Consider the following 18,543-nt stretch of genomic DNA (forward strand, 5'->3'; position numbering starts at 1 on the left):
TTTGACATGTAATATACTACATGTACTTTTTTTTTTTTCGGTACTGGGGATCGAACTCTGGACCTTGCACTTTCAAGGTCCAGAGAAACTTTTCTGAGAAACTAAGCACTAACTCCTTATACTATGTGCTTCTTTGGAATTTGTCCCAACTTTCATGTGCTGATAAGCCTTTCCATAATCTCAGTTTAAAAAACACAGTATATTTCCTATTTATTGATATGGATGGAAACAATCAATATGACTTAAACCAATTGCTCTTTCATTAAACAGGAGAACATGTAAAATTTCTGGTTATAATGGGCCACCAGGAATTAATTTTATTTGGTGTATTCTTTTCATTTTGTAAGTATTTTCCAGTGTTCTTAGCCTTTTGGGGAAGTACAGGTCATCCTCAATTCCAGATATGTATATTTCCAATTTGAGAGGTCTACCTGAGTACACCACAAACTCTTTTCACTTAACATTAATATGATTAATCTGATTTTCCCACCAGTTAATCATGCCACTACTCAGGTGTCTAAAAGAAAACCCTGTGTCAGCCTTCTTCACAATAGGCATTTATTTATCCATTTCATTCTGAACCATTTTTGAGTACTTTCTATGATCTGGGCACTGGAACCATTGTGATGAACAAAATAAACAAATACAGTACCGTCCTCAAGTATATTAAAGTCTGGTGAGGAAGTCATACTATAAACAATCACCCAAGTAATTCTTTAGGGATCATTTACTCAATTCTTGGGAGAAGTACAGGAAGTATAGGAGTGCAAAGAGATGGAAATTAGACTTACAGGGATTCTGTTTTTACCCCTTTTTCTTTAGATAGAGTTGAGTTGGTACTGCCCATCTTGCCCCTGTTTTGAGTACCTATTCTCCCTCCTGTGGACTTACAAAAACTACATTCATTTCCTTAGGGTAACTTACTAGATTCAAGTCTACATTCCACCTTCAGCTTTCCATGGGATCTGTACACTAGCCACCCAGGACCACTCAAATCCCTCAGTAGGGAACACATTTTAATTTCTCTGTTCTTTTGATCTTAGTAACACATCTGCTTGGTAAACTCTTAATACCCAGCTTTAAACTCCTTTATACCCAGCTTAATTGTCATTTTGTTCCTTCCTTTTCATTGACACTTGCCTTCTGCTACCTCTTGGTTGGGAGTGAGTCCTTCCTTGGGTATCTACACATTCAGGCACTTAGCACAGCACTGAGGATAGAGGAAGGAGTCCAGAACTGGGAGTCAGAGACAGACATTCACTTGAATAATTAAGTCTCAGAGCTTTAATCGCCTCATTTGTAAAATGTAAAAGCCAACTAAAATGTGTAAAATGTTTAGTACAGTTCTGGGTATTTAGTAGACACGTGATGAATGTGTACTTACACATTGCATTATAATAGAGATTACAGTTAATTAGATGTCTGCTCCCCCCAGAAGAGCCATGTCTTTTCACTCTTTTATTCTGTCTCAGATTATGTTCTAATTAAATTTCATATTAGTCTCCCTCTCAACAATGTTTCCTCCTTTTCATATCCCCACGGCAAAAATGGGCACTAAATTGTCATATGAAGTTCAGAGCAAAACAAATGCCATTTCCAGTAATAATAAAAACAAGTTTTTGGAGTTATTTTATTTCTACTTTGTATAGTTTTATATTACTGTTCACTTTAGCTTATGAAATATTTTTATGTTGTATAAAAGAATAAGATAATTGAGTTGACATTAAATTACTTATACCTAAAATGCCCAGATATTAATGTTAGCCAGTAAAAAAAATTTTATGACTTCAGCTATATGGACTATTCTTTATATTTCTCTTAATGTCTAAAGTTAGTTTTGACAACTATTCTTCTGTTTTTCGGATGCAGTTAGCATCCTGACAAAATAACCCTCTCCATTTATTGGCTTTCATTTTAACTGAAGGACAATTTAAAAACAGAACAAAAATCAGCGTCGCTCACCTATTTTAGTTGCACTGTAAATATTTTCTATTGGAAAAACAATTCCTAATCCATATAGCAGGACTTTTGCCAAAGCTGGGATGAGCTGAGTAGTTGTGACTAAAATATTCACACAGTTGGTCCTGTGAGAACAGAGAGAAAAAGAAAAGACTGTTGAAAAATAAACCTCCAAAATGAACAAGCATGAGCAGTGCCCATGTCCTGGCAAAGGCTCCCGGAGCGCCTCACCGGGAGTGAATGAGCGAGAGAGCTTTCAGGGCCAGAGTCAACCAGGAGTCAGTCAGTGCTTCAATCTCCGCCCTCAGCTGCAGCCAGGCCTCCCTCTTTGCTGGGCCCAGAAGACCTGTGGATTCAAAAGCACACATGAGCACATAAGCAATGGCCTTGCTGACATAACTCTGCGGTTTTATAAATAATGAACACTTAATGGAACTATTTCCACACTTCCAAGCTTTATAGTAATTCTCATATGTTATCATTCCGTTGACAAATGCATCTTTAGTTTACAATGAACATTTACTGACTTGGCATTCCTAGCATCCCTTCTTGTTTGGCAGAGGCCTTCTATTTTTCCATTCCTCTAACCATGCAGTTTGGAAAAGCTGACTCTTACTTTCTGGCTGCCAGAGTAGGTGTGTGACCTTGCCTGGGCCAGTGAGTCTGTCCTGGAACTTTTGCTGAATCTATGGAAAGATGTCTGTCCCATCCTTGGGGAGGTGCCAAACAGCAGGATATGGACGTGGATCTTCTGGTGGTAATTTTGCCTCCTTTTGGGAGAGACTGACCTAGGAGGATTCTACCCAAAGGAAAGCATACGTCTTCCTGGTTGTATTATTTGAGCATCTCAATACATCCATGCTGGAAACCATCGCCATCCCTACATTCATTATTAAGTGAACATATTCTCTCTCACGCTAAAGCTATTTTGACCACTGTGAAAAGATACAAACTAACATAAGCACCTACCTGGCAGAAAGAGCACAGCACCCCATCTTGTGATTTGGGTGAGGGTTGCTAAGCCCACTTGGTTGGGAGGACAACCAAATGTTAGAAATGTCAAGGAACTTGCCCTAGGTCACAGCACTGAGTAACAAGCCAGGTCAGCTAGTTCGAAATCACAGCAGAATAATTTCCAGGTGGATGAAACTGCCTTACAAAACCTATCATATCCAAAACAGTTTGACCCAAAAGTGAGTGGCACTTTTAGAATTTTCACTAGATTGTCTTGAGCTGCCCCTAAGGTGTCGTGATGGTCACTTGCCTCCCACATTGTTTTTGTATGTGTTGTAGATCTCCTTCACTCGTCTGTAGCGGAAGGCCAACTTTCTCATCCAGTCCACACCGCCCCTGACACCGGTGGCCAGGCATAAATTAGCACTGGTGGCTGCAGCGGGAAAGCCGTCTGTTCCAAAGTTATATGTGCTATTTAGATGCAAGAAAAGCCCAAAGTTAACCAAACAGGAAATTCATCTTAATTAGCTGAGCAATTAAGCCATACAAAGGAAATGATCAGCTCCCACTTCAATGTGCTCACCTTAGGTCTTGGCCGTTATCATCTGAAGAAACATCATCTATATGAACTTGGTCACATTCCTAAAATGCAATTAAAACGACACATGTCAATCAATTTTAAAAGACAGTTAAAAAACATCTAGTTTTAAAAACACCTTAATGGGAGCGTCTTTCAACTATGTCAATCAGTAGGTGGCAGTCTTGTTAAATTGACATTTTTACCTTTTGGGGTCTTTTTCAAAGAAATAGGCAATGCCATCAACAACTACTGTTATTCAGCTTCAGAAAACACATTTTTGTGTTTAGAAAGAAAAGTGATTGAAAGCAATTAGCATATGTGTTCCATAAACCTCAGTTACCTTAAGACATCATGCTGCTCAAGGCTGATTCAGTCAGTGTCTAAGCATAACTGAAACCAGACATTTTGGTAAATGTAACATGCTAGAAAAAATTAAACCTGATGCTAACTGCCAATGAAATTATGACCTCTGATTGCTGTTGAGCCACACACCAACATAGCCCGAGGCCAGTGTGCTGAGGAGCCCAGACAAAAAATCTGTTACTGGTTTGCCATTGATTTGAGAGATGAGAGTTTTATTCTGTGTCTGCGCACATGCGTGCATGCAGGATTTTAAAAAAGCACAAGATACTTCAGAACCTAAATAAAAATAGTTATCCACACAGTGTTTTTAATATTTTTCTAAAGCTTTTCACTGTTGCTTTTTTACTGTTTTACTAGTATTACATATTCATTTTAAATATTGGATTTATGAGTTTAGTATTAGCATAAAGTTCTTTTGAAAAGACCCGAGTTTTAAATCGTGGGCAGAGTGTAAGGTGTTTGGAATAGCAGGTCATACTGGACCGAGGGGACATTCATGCACCTGTTTGCACAGGAGCCCTTGCATAGCACTGCTTTACCCCGGCCCCTAGCACGGCTGTGGGAAGAGCAAATGTGAGTTTAACATCTGAGGCACGAGTGAAGGCACACTGGAGACAGACAAGGGGTCTAGTCCAGAAATGAGGAGCATACACACTTGGCGCTCCTTCACACTTCAGTCATCTTCCTCCTTTGAATTCAGCTTCCAAATACTCCAGAGACCTGTACTATACTTATTTCCGTTACATTTTTAGTTAAAAAACATTATTAAAAAGGAACTTCCAGTCACACATCCTGTACTTGCAAAAGTTCTTTTGACTAAGGCTTTGATCATATTTCAGAGTTAATTTTATAAAATCTAGCCTCTTTCTCTAGCACTCAGCATTGAACTCTAACAAAGAGGACATATTTAAATTGCCACAGTCAATAGGTGTATTTTTATGTTGCCAGTTCCTTCTGCACAAATTCTTCCCTTCATGGATTTGTGAGGAAGGGAGCAAGAGATAGATGTGGAAAGAAACTCAAACCAGCTGTTCCTTAACAGAATTAAAATCACGACCCCCCAACCTCTTCTCCAAAGCATCTATTTTCCAGGCAGCCCTCTCCCAGCATGCTGCAAGTTCCAAGGAGGAAAAGACTTTGACCTTGTAACCCTCCCCTGCTCTCCCGAGGTCTATAACCTCAGATAAGAAAGAAGGAAAAGCAGGTTTGGGAGCCCCCACATGCTGACTGTGAATTTAACATTTGTAAAATGGGTCATTCTTGGAAAACATGGTCAGGAACTTCTCGGAGTGAACAATTTAATCTTATTTTAGTACACATTGATAATTGTGTTTTCAACAACACATTCAATCTACTTTTACCAAGGTATTATGAAGAAATTTCTGTTCTTTAGAAATTTTTATGTTGTTTGTAAGCTACTGTTTTAGAGCCTGTAGTTAGTGTAAACAAAAGGAAGGAAGAAAAGAAGGAGGGGGGTGGAGAAAAAAAGAAATGAAAAGAAAAGAGAAAAGAAGGCCATAGCGCCCTGAGGAGAAATGTTTTTTCTTGGGGGAAGGGAACAGAAAAGAGAAAGTCCAACTAGAAGAGGAAAAGATATGTTTTTTTTTTTTTAAAAAAAGAATTTACTTTAAGGAATGAAAGCTGACTTGGAATTCCCAACTTAACTTTAAGGGTGGGAAAAGTTTTCAAAGGCCGGGTGTTGTGAGGTGTTTTTTAAACTACAGCAGTTTAGTTGTCAATCCCCACCTCCAGCAGTGGAGACTGTAATCTTCTGACACTGTAAATGGCCCCATTGTTGCCACTGTTCTTCCACGCCCTGTGTTTGTTTTCTCCTGCTAGCTTATTTAAAACTTATTGTTCCCATTTGAAGAATAGTTCAGTATTTTAGTTAGTTCTAATTAAGTGTCAACAGCTCCGGGCTTTTACTAGCAGAGAGCAAACTCACTGGCAGTGACTTGATTAAATCCAAGTTTGGTGTAAGGGCAACACGGAAACTTTATCATTCGTTCTTTAAAGGAGAATTTTTTTAGAATGATTTTAATGAAAAGAGACTTAAAACCAGGGCCTAATTAGACCTTCAAGAGTGAAAAAATCATTAAAATGTTTATGTAAAATGTATTTATGGAACTGTTGCTCATCTCATTTAAAGAACAATAGAAAAATATACTGCACAAACTTCAAGTATATAAAATACATAATGGGAACTAAATGTATGAGATTACAAACAATGGTTTAAATACTTACGCTTTCTTAAATATTTCAAACATTTTATTTCCAAATAGGACACACATGTGTAAATACCGAATAGTTTCTCTAGTGTGAGAAACTGAAAGTGTAAATAAAGATTAAAATGATTAAAACGAATAATTGATAATTTGAAATAGGAAAAGGTCCAAAGGTGTAGGGGTGGTGGGAGGGGGAAGGGGAAAGGAAAGAAGGGAAAGGAAAAATTATGAGAAAAGAAAAAAAGTGGAAAGGAAATCTATATAAATAGGGAAAGGTGGAGGGGGTGAAGGGCACACAGGTAACGGGGAAAAAATAAGAACCAAGATACATCATGCACAGGTAGAAGCACCCAATGATAAATGTAAATGCACTGTATACCTAAAATGTACCAATGAAAGAATTTTAAAAAAAACATTTCCTAAAAGAATGGAGAATATTAAGACCCTATCATATTTCACAACGGAGCTGCAGAATGTGCTTACGTGCCCTACATGTGTTCACTCTCCAGTTAGCCACAGTGGCTCCCCTAATTTCCTTCACATATTCTGAAACTCAGTGTCCTCTGAGAAGACAAACTTCTCTTCAGAAGCCATCTAGGTTTTCTTTTTGTCTCAAGAGTCTAATTTTGGGTTTTCATTTTTGCCTTCTAGACTTGGTTGGTTTTTAGTCTCCAAATTTGTTTTAAACCCAGACCATTAGGTAACATGGGGGAGAGCAGGGTCTGGTTTAAGAACCTGTGGCTATAAGCAGGAGGGGCCCTGGACCCATAGAAACAATAGCAGCAGTAAAGTACAAAGCTATCGCGAGATTCTGTGGACACAAAAGACAAAAATGGAAGCTTAATCTATTTTCAAATGCCAAAATATATTCCTAGAAACCCTAATTTTGTGTTTTTATGCAGAGTATGGAACATACAGGATTCCATAGAAAAGTAAATGTTTATTCCAAAATGGAATAAATGTGCTGAAAATGTACTTTTGAAATAAACTTCCAAAAAGTACATGCTATGAAATCATTACTGAATTCAAGTCTTGGGACAACATTTACATTTCCAGGTCTGCATATTTTATTCATTAATTTGCGTGATGGGGCTCAAGATGCCTAAGGGACCCCTACTATAGGTGTGGGACAGAGAGCTCCCCAGGGACAGCAGCAGTGACTGCAAGGACTCCTGCTACATTCTGCACTCAGCTCACCAGAGCTGGCTACCTGGTGAAGCCTTAGCTTAGAAAGAGGCTTATTCACTAGTGTCAGGTTACCTATGAAGAGCTTTTTGTCTTCTAAGTATTGTTCTGTATGCTGAGGACACGGCATTTAACCCAATAGGCAAACATTTTTACCACCTTGGAATTAATATTCTAGTGGAGGAGACACACGAACAAGGAAACATGTAATATGTATGGTATGTCTGATAGGGGTAGTGCGGAGAAGAACAAACATGGCAGGGGAGGGGGTATATACATTGCCAAGTATTTGGGAAAAGAGCCTTATAGGAAAAGGAAAGAGCAAGTTCAGAGATCCCAAAGCAGGAGGGAGGAACCAGGGAAAGAACTACTGTACTGGGCTTGCAGGTCACAGCAAGGAACTGGCTCTGCTTCAGAAGCAGTGGTTAAATTATCAGTCTGTGCCCAAGGGACTTACAGTTTAGCAGGAAAGAAGTTAATTAACTAACTTCACAGTGATTAATTAGAATTATGATAAATGTAGCAGAATCTCACTGGAATCCAAACGAACACCAGTAGCTGAGTGTTGCATAGTTCTGAAGTACTGAGATTTGGTTTTGTTCCCTTTTGACTATTGTAATCAAACAGGCAAATAGTGGTTTGCTAGACTGTTCACAGCCAATGAGTTGTGGTGTCAGGGACAAAGCAGGGTTTGGTCTCACACTGCCCATCCAGATCTCTAAGTTAGAATGGCTATGGGGTGGGTGGAGCAAAGTAGCATTTATTGGACAAGATTTCATTGTCTCAAGGAAACAGCCCACATTTAGAGACACAGAGGAACACCAGACTACTCATGAACAGGCCCCAGAAGGCCTGAGAAAAGGCTCTTGAAGACCTCATTTCTTTTTATGCCAAAAACACAGACATCAGAATTGGTATGCAAGATGGAAAGGAATCAAGGCATGGGGAAAACACATTTGGTTAATGGCTTTCTGAAGGGATGCCATTTTTGTACAAGGGCTCAGCAACAAGTCAATAGTAGAGAAATGTATGATTATAATTTACATTTTAATTTAACCATTTCTGACCTGTATCAAAGAAATTCTATAGAAGAATGGGAGCCAGTGCAAGGAAAAGTTGTGACTATCCTTCACTAGCAAAATTTTACAATTAACTATGGCACATGCCTGTAACTCTTGATACTCAGGAGCCTGAAGCAGGAGGATCTAGAGCTGGAGGGCATCCTGGACAACTTAGTGAGACCTTGTTTCAAAATATAAAAAGGAAGCTGGGTGTGGTTGCACGTCTTTAATCCCAGAACATGGGAGGCTGAGGCAGGACAATCATGATTTCCAGGCCAGCCAGGGCTACATAGGAAGTTCAAGGCCAGCATGGACTACAAATTGAGATATTGTCTCTCTCACACACACACACACACACACACATTTATATATATAATGGCTGTGAGTGTAGCTGAATGATAGCGCAATTGCCAGGCATACATGAGCCCCTGGGCTCAATCCCTAGTAATATACAAAACAAAAGTGTTACAGTGCAAGCCCACTGTTCCCAACCTGGAGTTGATCCCTCCCTTTTCAGAAGTCCTAATGCATCTGGGATGCCCCGCCTTTTGATACTTGCTTAGTAAAGTGTCCTATATCGACACTTTGAATGCCTTGTGGAACAGATTCTTCCCTCTCCCAAAGAAATAGACAAACTACTTCAATAAGAATCATTTCTCATACAAACTGAGCATCCCTAATCCAAGAACCTAATATCTGAAATACTCCAAAATCTGAATCTTTCTGAATGCCAATATGATGCCACAAGTTGAAAATTCCACACCTGACCCCATGTGATGGGTCACAATCAAAATGCAGCTGCACTAAAAATATTGTATAAAGTTACCTTCAGCCTATTTTTATAAAGTGTAAGTGAAATGTAAATGAACCTCATGTTTAGACTTGGGTCCCATCCCCAAGATATCTCATTCCATATAGGTGAATATTCTAGAATATGAAGTCTCAAACACTTCTGGTCTCAGGCATTTTGGATAAGGAGTTCTCAGTCTGTTTTTCCTGTGGATTCCTGCAAAAGTGGGCTTATGGTTTCTCTCACTCATAGATTCCTATTTCTTGCTGAGTTGAATTTATGGTGAAAGTACAATTGTATTTAATGTTATAATCCATTTTGCAGATATGAGAAATGAAGACTCAGAAAAGTTCAATGATGTAAGTTAAAGGTTGAGACACTATCTTTGACCCCATTACAGACACCTGCCCACTCTGTATGTTGTTCATGACCAAGGCCCTTTGTGGCTGATCTGTTTGGAGCTTAGGGCTGTCCGGTTCCAAAACATTACTCCCCAACCCCGGCCCTGGTCCTACTGTGTTTAACATTTGGCCATGGCCTTCTCTCCCAGCCTGGGAGTTGGATGTGTGTCTTTCTTCCTCCAGGGCAAGCCCCAACCCTCATGTCATCACCAGGCCCTTAAATGACTGGCACATCAGAGGGACATCATCCTGAGAGAGAGCCTCTGTGGTCACCAGGACTTTGCCAGGGGTGGAGGATGCATACAGGGTATAATTATAGGTGATCACACTGACTCAGCACCCTGAGTGGGATCTCTGAGTCCCAGGAATATGGACCAGGCCAAAGGCACAGCAGAGGGTATTAAAGGAAAACAGACGGCAACCATCCAGGTATGGTGTTGGTCCCCAGGTATTAGCCTAAAAACCTGTTCCAACATGACAGGCTCCTGCAAGCATCTTCCAGACAAATACCACAAACCAACCCATCAAAGTGTACCTGCCTGGCTTCCCTTCATGTGACACAGAGGAGTAAAATAAATAAATGAGCAAGCTTCATTTGCTACTACTATTACTACTTCTGTTACAGCTCACAGACACCTAAGCACTCACAGAGCTAGACTATAAAGTGCTCACAGGAATGGCTGGGAAGAACTGCCAGCACATGAGGCAGCTGAAGGCCAGGCCTGGTGTCCAGAGCAGACAGCACATGGGGTATGAACTCACAGCCATGTGGCCAATGCGCACTGGCTTTTAGAACCCTGGGTGCACTGTTATTCTGCCTTTTTTGGTCCCTCTGTCATTATTCTTGGCATCACCACTCAAGCTGACCTTTTTCTGATCCATCATCATCTCTGGTCTTCGAGGGGTGGGCCACAGACTTATTCTTTTGGATCAAGCCCCAGGAATAACTCAGATTTTGTACAGGGGCTCATATGCAAAATATTAAGTTATGGCAGAATTTTTCCACAAATATTTATTCTGCTTTGATACTGCAGTGGTTGTACTTTCCCCCCAAGCCTTTCACTTGTACCATAATTATATAAAAATACACCATATGATCCAAGCTAGTTTAGGAAAATTAATAAAAGGAATTAAGACAGTTATAACAGAGCTTGTTTTTGTGCCAAGTAGAGTGACACAACCACCAGCACATTGATGTCCTACACCTCTGAACACGAAACTAAAAACACAGACTTGGAGCAAACCTGAAGCCTTTGAATAAACAGAGACTCTTAAGGAATACACTCTGCAGCAGTGTGCATATTATGAAAGGGAACAATATAAAAAAGTTACAAGCATGTTTTTGGAGAAGTTCCGTTACCAAGACCAAATTCTGCTGACTGAGGCTGTACTGTATTTGGTCCATGTTCCAGATTTACCATGAGTAAAAGAACACCATACTGCAAATTAATTGTTTCAATACCTTTCTTTAGAGAGTAAAAGATGGAAGAAAAAAGAGTCACTAGAGGAGTAGCTTTCATTGTCTTGACATTAGTGCACCTCTTGAGACCAGCTGGAGTCTGCCAAGCAGAGGAAATGGTTGTTGGTTTCTTTGTCCCCTCCTGCCTGTCATTAGGTAATTATATTCAGGGCTCTGAACTCCCCTTCAACAAAATATATATGTGCCTGAGACCTTTGAAATGCACAAGTTGCTAAAAAGAAGCATTCCTTTTACCTCTAAATAGGAAAGTTGGCACACAGTACAGGGGGAGTTGCAGTACCTTAGAGACAAACCCACACCATTTGTCTGGAATTTGACTAGTGATCAGCAATTCTTAGCATGTAAAACAGTTGTGTCCACCTGTGGATCTATCTACTCTCTCCTTATTCTCAAAGTCTCATCCAGATGGCCTTATAGGGTGACCTGTGTTAGAGTGGCTTTGGAAACAACTTCAGACTCCCTAGGTATTTTATAACTTCTTTGAAAAATAAGGTAAAATGGGCATCCTAAGAGCTGTTCTCCTGAGAGAATCTGTGATTTAGAAGTTCTACAGAACAGGATGGGTCAAGGAACAAGCCCATAGATGGGAAAGATTCAAAGAACCCTCCTTCTAATTAACTGACAATTAGACTTGGCATGTCATGTCCAGCCTCTGTGGTTAAGACATTCTGTCCATGAGTTAGTCAATTTGCAGAAACCAGACTTTTACTTGTATACAAGTATTTCTCTCTGTTAAAAGAGGCTGTCTAGTTGACATACTGTGTATTTATACTTACTGGTGTGGAATAACGTGATTACAATGTGCTTTCTAAAGGTGTGCCTGAGCCTTCACTGCACGTTGAAGGAGACGTAATGGAGCTTATGGGGTGCCTGGTGCCCTTCTGCCGCCATCATGAAACCCTGCAAGCTCATGGGGCACCCTGCTGTGTGGCAGGACAGGTGTGCAGTTCACTGCCGCTCCACTCTGGCAGGGCCTGTCATCTTTCTGGGCTGTACTTGGTGACCATCCTAATTTCTCTTGCTCTCTTTCCACAGCTTCCTTGCAGGAGAAAAGTGTGTACATTATCTGTGGCTGAGGCTCAGGCCAGGAAGAACAAAGAAGTTTTGAAATTTGCCTCATTCTGGGGAAGTTCAAATTAAGGAATTTAAAACAGACCCAGAAAAATGGATCTTTAAAGTCCCACTCAAAACTTCCCATTCAGCCTACCACTGACACTAATAACATTTTAAATCAATGTTTAGATATCTGTATCTGTTTTGATAGGAATAGGACGACACAACTATATACGCCAATAGGAAAAGAAAACAGAACTTCAAATCTCAGAAACTGAAAAAAGGAATTTCAACATTTTTGAAAGTTGGTAATAAGATGTAATTTGTGGAGATACACAACGCTTTTTTTTTTTTTTTTACTGTTTCTTACTTATAAAAATAGTATTTTACTATATTAAATGTTACACTATCCTTTAGGGATTATTTGAGAGAGATTTTGCTAGAATTATGCTTATGTTAGAAGACCTAGGTGTTTGTATTAGAAATCCAAAATTTGAATTACAGAAGTTTTAACAAAGGTGAAATATTAGCTATTTTGATCTGATTCTGTTTATATTGATATTCATAAAATATTTAGAGATTAAAAGTCTTTAATGAAAGTGCCTGCTAATGTGCTAATGGTATATTAAGGCAAAAGATAAATTAATGTTTAAGCATATATATATATATATATATATATATATATATATAAAGATCATTAAATAAAAGTTCCCAGGATCCCCAAACTTAATAACTAAAAAAAGGGTAAAAGTGCATTTGTCAAAATTTTAATATTTTCCTACAATATTATTTTTATAAATGCACTAATTAAAAAATAAGATATCATTATACTACTTTGGCATTTGGTTTCCAGGATCTCAAAGGAATCACATGAAGATAGTTCCTTCTTAGTGGGTAGTATTATAAATATGATATGGCAGTTTCATTCTGCTTGGAGTTCTTCTTTCTTACCATTAATACCTTCTTTACCAGCTGATTAAATATATTTGACTTTATTCACACTGTAAACCTTAAGGTAAAAAAAGGCATTTAATGAAAGCCAGAAAGAATTGCAACCAAGCTTTTAAAGCAAAATGGGCTTATTTAAAATTGTTCAGTCCTTCATCTCTGACAGTAATGCATTAATTTAATGGATAATTATGGCATATATTACATTTGTTCTAATGTAATATTTGTTCAATGCTTATATTCTTCACTTTTTAAATACAGTGAACACTTAATATTTAGTACTACAAGATCCACGTTTTAGTGATTAACTTGGGGAAGGGCACAGTGCTAGGGATTGAACTTGGGACCTTGCAAATGCTAAGCACATGACACTCTAACTGAGCTACGCCTTTATTCCCCATCCTTCATTGTTTAGGTTATGTTTTTGTACAGAAGCACAAGGTATTGTCTTGCATTCTGTGCTCCTACCACTGACTGATATTATACACAAGCTTATACCCAAATACATAACTTCACTTATGGTTCTGTTAATATCAGTGGATGTGGCATTTTAACAATTTATGTAAGAACTAGTGAAAATCTTGTAAATCTTTCCACACAACATAGGGCAATACACTGGAGTCCAACAATCCATCAAACTGTACTAAACAAATTTATCATTAGAACATACACATTCAGAATTATATAATTTTAAATGCATCTTTATGACAATAGAAGACTAAAAGCCAAATTAATGCACAAAACAATTATTTCAAACATTTGAAAAAGAAAACTCAGCCCATATCTAACATAAATATAATTCTCTTAGATGTTGACTCAGAACTACTCTTCAGAAGCGCCCTTTGATTTACTGCTGAACCAATTTCTCACTTGCCAATGGGTTTGCTCATCACTTTTGCAAACATAATTTGTCACTGGCAACAGTCAGTGTTCTTTGTAACTCCTGTTTCCTTTCTTTTAGATCTATTATTCCTGCTGAGAACATCTACTAAGGAAGAATTTTTCATAGTGACACCAACTTGAAGCTTGCTGTGAATAATCACATTCTCATAAAAATCATTCTTTTGATTGCAAACTTGCTGCCAGAGTACGGAAAAATATCCAAACCAGGAGATCTTTTATCTTTTTCTACAACTAATTTCTTTTAACCTTCACTGCCATTTGAAAAAATGAATCACATACTAATTTATCTACAAAGTATTAAATTAAAAGCTTTATATGGGAAGACTTCTGTTTTATTCATATATAAACTAATGAACTATAAATTGTAATGTAAAATAAGTCATATTTTAAGAGAGTGCTTTTTCTTTTTCTTCTTGGGCATTTTTTTTCCACTTTAGATTTGCAACAAATAAAAGTTCTAGTTTATCACTGCTCCATGTCAATCTTTATTTAAATGCAAATCACATCAATATAATTTTTAAAACAATATCTTGTCATCAACAATATCTTCAATCTCCACTTCAGGTGGAGTTTCAGTTTGGAACGTTTAAAAGAGACCAATTTATCCGCTTTAGTTAACTTATATGGCCAGGTAATTTTATAATGTAGGAGATACTTAATTCTGTATAAAAGAATATATAGTTCAGAATAGGTCAGGGTCCATAATGTCCTTAGCTAATATGTTAACAAAAATTTTCTGAGCCAGTTTTCTCTGCCATGTCATCATTACTGACTCCAGAAAGAAAAATATGCAGAACCGGACAGAGGTACTTGAAGGAAAAAACAGAAAAGACGGTTCCCCATGGACTGCAGGAAGGGTTCCATCATCACCTCAGCCGGCTGTCAGCCCCATGAGGGGAGGGGAGACGGCTGAGGGCCTTGCACTTACTCACCAAGCTCTCTCTCTGCCACACATCGGTCAGCCTGAAATTCTACCACCACAATCACCCCTTCTCAATCTTTTGTAAGACGCAGACTTCAGGTAAGGGTAAATTATTTCAGCTCCATTACCTTGGTGGGAGCAGTCTCTCAGATAAATTTCCTCCAGGCAGAGAGGCCCGGGTATGCCCCAAATCGTTGAGAGTTAACACAGGAAATGGAATTGCCTGCCTGAAAGGAAAACTAAGGAAAAATGTTGTGCATTCTTCTATTTCCACTCTCTATAAAGCCACCTCCACTTCTCAAGCAGTAAACATGAGAGAAAAAAAAAAAGTCATGTTTGGGAGGAAAATACTATATTATGTATCATTAATATAGCACAAATATTCTATATATTATATATTCACTGTGGCAATACCACTTGAAAATATATAAGGCACATGATCTGTGTTCTTTTGCCCTGTTGTGCATTTGACTAATAATAACTGAAACACTTACAGACCAGGGACCAATCATACAAAGTTGCATGTGAGGCAAATCTTGCCCTTAAGGCTTTATAAATGTGAGGAGGGCTGAAGAAAAGGGTTCAGGTGACTGCCATTATGATTTTTCTCTCAGGGAAGGCACTAGAATGCCTTCAAGCCCTTCTGTTTTCAACTCATCCTTGTAGCGCTTTAAAATGCAATTTTCTGAAATACGGTTTGGCTCGATCAGGGAATACAGTCTCCAATGCAGGGTATGATCTTCTTGGGGTAGCGGTAGTTGATGCCTTTCACTTCCATTTCTCTCTCTAACAGATATATTAGATAACTTAAACCAGAAACAATAGATTCTCATGCAAGTGCTCATTTGAGAGCCTCTGCAGTGAGCCCTAACTTTCTAATGCTGCTTTATCCCTCCATCCCACCTGTTTCTGCCATTCTGGGCTGCCACTCCTTTCCTCTCTCAGATGATACTTGTGTCTACTGCTTGCTAGAATGCTTTGTCTTTTCAGGCAATGCTCCTTCAGTAAGCTGTGACTGATATTTTTCCTTTTTCCATCGCTGATGTCCTCTGTATCCCACCATTTGAATAGGAGCAGCCATTGTTATTGGGAACCACGCAGGGACAGGCATTTGTGCCATGTTTTACATACTCTATCCAAGAATCCCCAAGACTCTGCAATTGATGGCTAAGCGCAGGAAGACTTATACAGACAACTTCTACATGGTTTGCCAGATAATAAACTCTCTGAGGGAAGACGGCATATTTTAGGTATCTTTTTCTCCCTATGTTCCCTAACACTGGGCCAAGCACATAGATGTCACTGATCTGATTGACAGGATTGAGTGGAGAAAGAATAGATGTCCTAATCAAAACTTAGTTGATAATGGTACTATATTTTGTCATTGAAGGGTGTATAATTACTTAGTACTTTTGTAAAGATAAATGTATTATTTTGCCAGATTATAAAATGATACATCCTCATGTAGAAAATTCACACCACACTAAACAAAGCAAAATGAACAAAACAACCAGAAAAATCAATTCCAATCTCATCTCTCAGAAGGATCTACTGGGAATATCCCTCTCATCCTTTCTACCCTTTTCTCGCATGGGTCTGTCCAAAGCTCCTCATATTCCTTACAGAACCCACACTCTTGTAGAGAATACAGGGAAAAAAGCAGGTAAAACTAGACATACATGTTGCAGCAACTTTCTTTCTTCACTTACTGGTTTGTAACAAAGACCTTTTTATATGAATTAATCACCTAAATTATTTTTTGAATTGCTGTATAAAATTTCATTTTATGGATATTTCAAATTTCTTTTAGCTAAAAAATAGCTGATGGATATTTTCCAGTATTTCTTAGACTGTTAGCTTTAGTAGGGCTGCAATTGCGTCAGTTCCTCTCATAATTCTATGGTACATATTGAAAACAATGCTTGGGGCATGATTGTTGCTCTATAAATGCTTAAGTGAATGACTATTGTAATGAGCATGCTTGGATAGATGGATAACATTCATTTATCTCTTCATGCTCTCTTTTGTGTATTTTCCTTATCTGATATTTTAATCACTCATCTCTCCCAGGCTTGTTCATTATACTTTTTTCTTCAAACACTCTTCTCCACCCATCCAGCTTTGCTGGTTCTTGTTGGTTCTTTGGTGGAAGTTTTGCTGTCACCCTCACGTTTCCGAGCACGCCTGCGTGCCTCTGAACTAACTCTTCTGCTTTACTTGTTCGCATCCCCCAACCCTATTCTGACTGGATTGTAAGCTCCTTGAGAACAGAACATCTTCATCTTATTTAACGATATCTCTAAAGAGTTTTACAAAATGCAGCTGTCATTTGTCTCTTACTTCAACTTAAAGTTTTAAGTTTTCTCTTGCATTTTATAAAAGCTCTTTTTGTTAATTTCCATAAGGCCCTGTCTAATCATGAGGATGACTTCTTCTGCTACGATCCTTTGAATAGGTATATGATTGTGAATATACATTAATCATCTTGATCACATAATATCTAAATCATTTTCCTTTATTTTAAAGTAGATGTTTCAGTTACTACCTTAAAAAACAACAAAAAAAATCCTTCTTTCACAAAACCTTTACATATTACATACACAATAAACACTTTTATCTTTCAACTATTAGTTTTCCAGACCACTTATTTTATTTGTTTGATTGAAACATCTTATCTCCAAGCCCACTAGGATTGTATTAATGTGTGTTTAAAACAAACAGTTCCCACCAATTGAGAAGGATGCTATCTTGGACATGAGAGTTCCCTTTAACTGTTTGATGAAATGCCAAGACCAGAAGGTAATTCTTAGTTATGTCCAACGAGGCAAAAATAGTTGACAAAATTATGCTGCTCAAAAGCAACATGCTCACCCCGTGCCCAAACCTCCATCTGCCTCACAAAGGCACAGCACACAGCAGTGAGAAGAATCCAGGGTTTAGAGAGCCTCTCCTTGTGAGTGCTGTTAGAATAGGGAGCAAAGCCCAGATAGAGGCTCCATTGTAACCATGCTGAAATGGGAGATGCCTCTGGGGATAGCAGCTTAAACACATTTTGGGGAAGTTGAAGTTACAGGCCTTCTTTTGCACTATTCAATCTAAAAAAAAAAAGAAAAAGGAAAGAGAAAAAAACGTATCTTGAATTCTTTTTTTCTGCTAAGCAAACTTCCTACGAAAGCAACGAAGTGAACTCTGGCTTTACAAAGTAGTGGCTCTCTTCTTCAGATTGACAGCTAGCAAGCACCTGTCAAAATCAAAGCTATAAACTAAAAGCCCATCATAGGTGACACTGACAGGCTAATTTCACAGGATCCTAAAATAAACTGACAGCAGGACAACCCATATTGAGAAAATACCATTTCTACTCAACAAGAACAGAAGGTACTCCATTCCCTGTGGTGCCACTGGATTCTGCTATCTCCTCACTCCACAGCACCCCCTTAATTGCTGAGGCTTATCAACAGTGTGAAGGCCACGTATTAGTAGGAAGCAGGGGTTGAACCCAAGTCTCTCCACTTTTGAAGCATTCTCTTTTCCCTCCTATTGCATTGCTTCCTCAGTGCTTCACCCAGTGGAACAGAGACTGGACACATGTGGAAAGAGTTTCATGAACAGCTTAATCAGCAGTTGGTTGATTACAACTTAGAATGACCACTTGCCTTGCATTAATCATTTAAGTTTCTCAATCAGGAATTACCTATATACATTTCATTTCCATGTTG

General features: G+C 38.5%; 1 protein-coding gene across 12 annotated transcripts in view; it reads right to left on the reverse strand.

The window, feature by feature from the left end:
- Positions 1-18,543, reverse strand: part of Eya1 (EYA transcriptional coactivator and phosphatase 1) — a 431,890-nt gene that overhangs the window by 14,191 nt on the left and 399,156 nt on the right. For all 12 annotated transcript variants that reach the window (XM_087190467.1, XM_087190466.1, XM_087190465.1 and 9 more), the window contains 4 exons: positions 3,497-3,555; positions 3,224-3,384; positions 2,191-2,305; positions 1,963-2,084 (listed from right to left, as the gene is read on the reverse strand). In XM_087190467.1, coding sequence (XP_087046593.1) covers positions 1,963-2,084; positions 2,191-2,305; positions 3,224-3,384; positions 3,497-3,555 — 457 coding nt within the window. The remainder of the gene's footprint in view (positions 1-1,962; positions 2,085-2,190; positions 2,306-3,223; positions 3,385-3,496; positions 3,556-18,543) is intronic.

This window comes from Heterocephalus glaber, unplaced genomic scaffold (assembly GCF_053883595.1).
Source record: "Heterocephalus glaber isolate CG9 unplaced genomic scaffold, H.glaber_assembly_v1.0 deba00001553, whole genome shotgun sequence".
Classification (NCBI taxonomy): Eukaryota; Metazoa; Chordata; class Mammalia; order Rodentia; family Bathyergidae; genus Heterocephalus; species Heterocephalus glaber.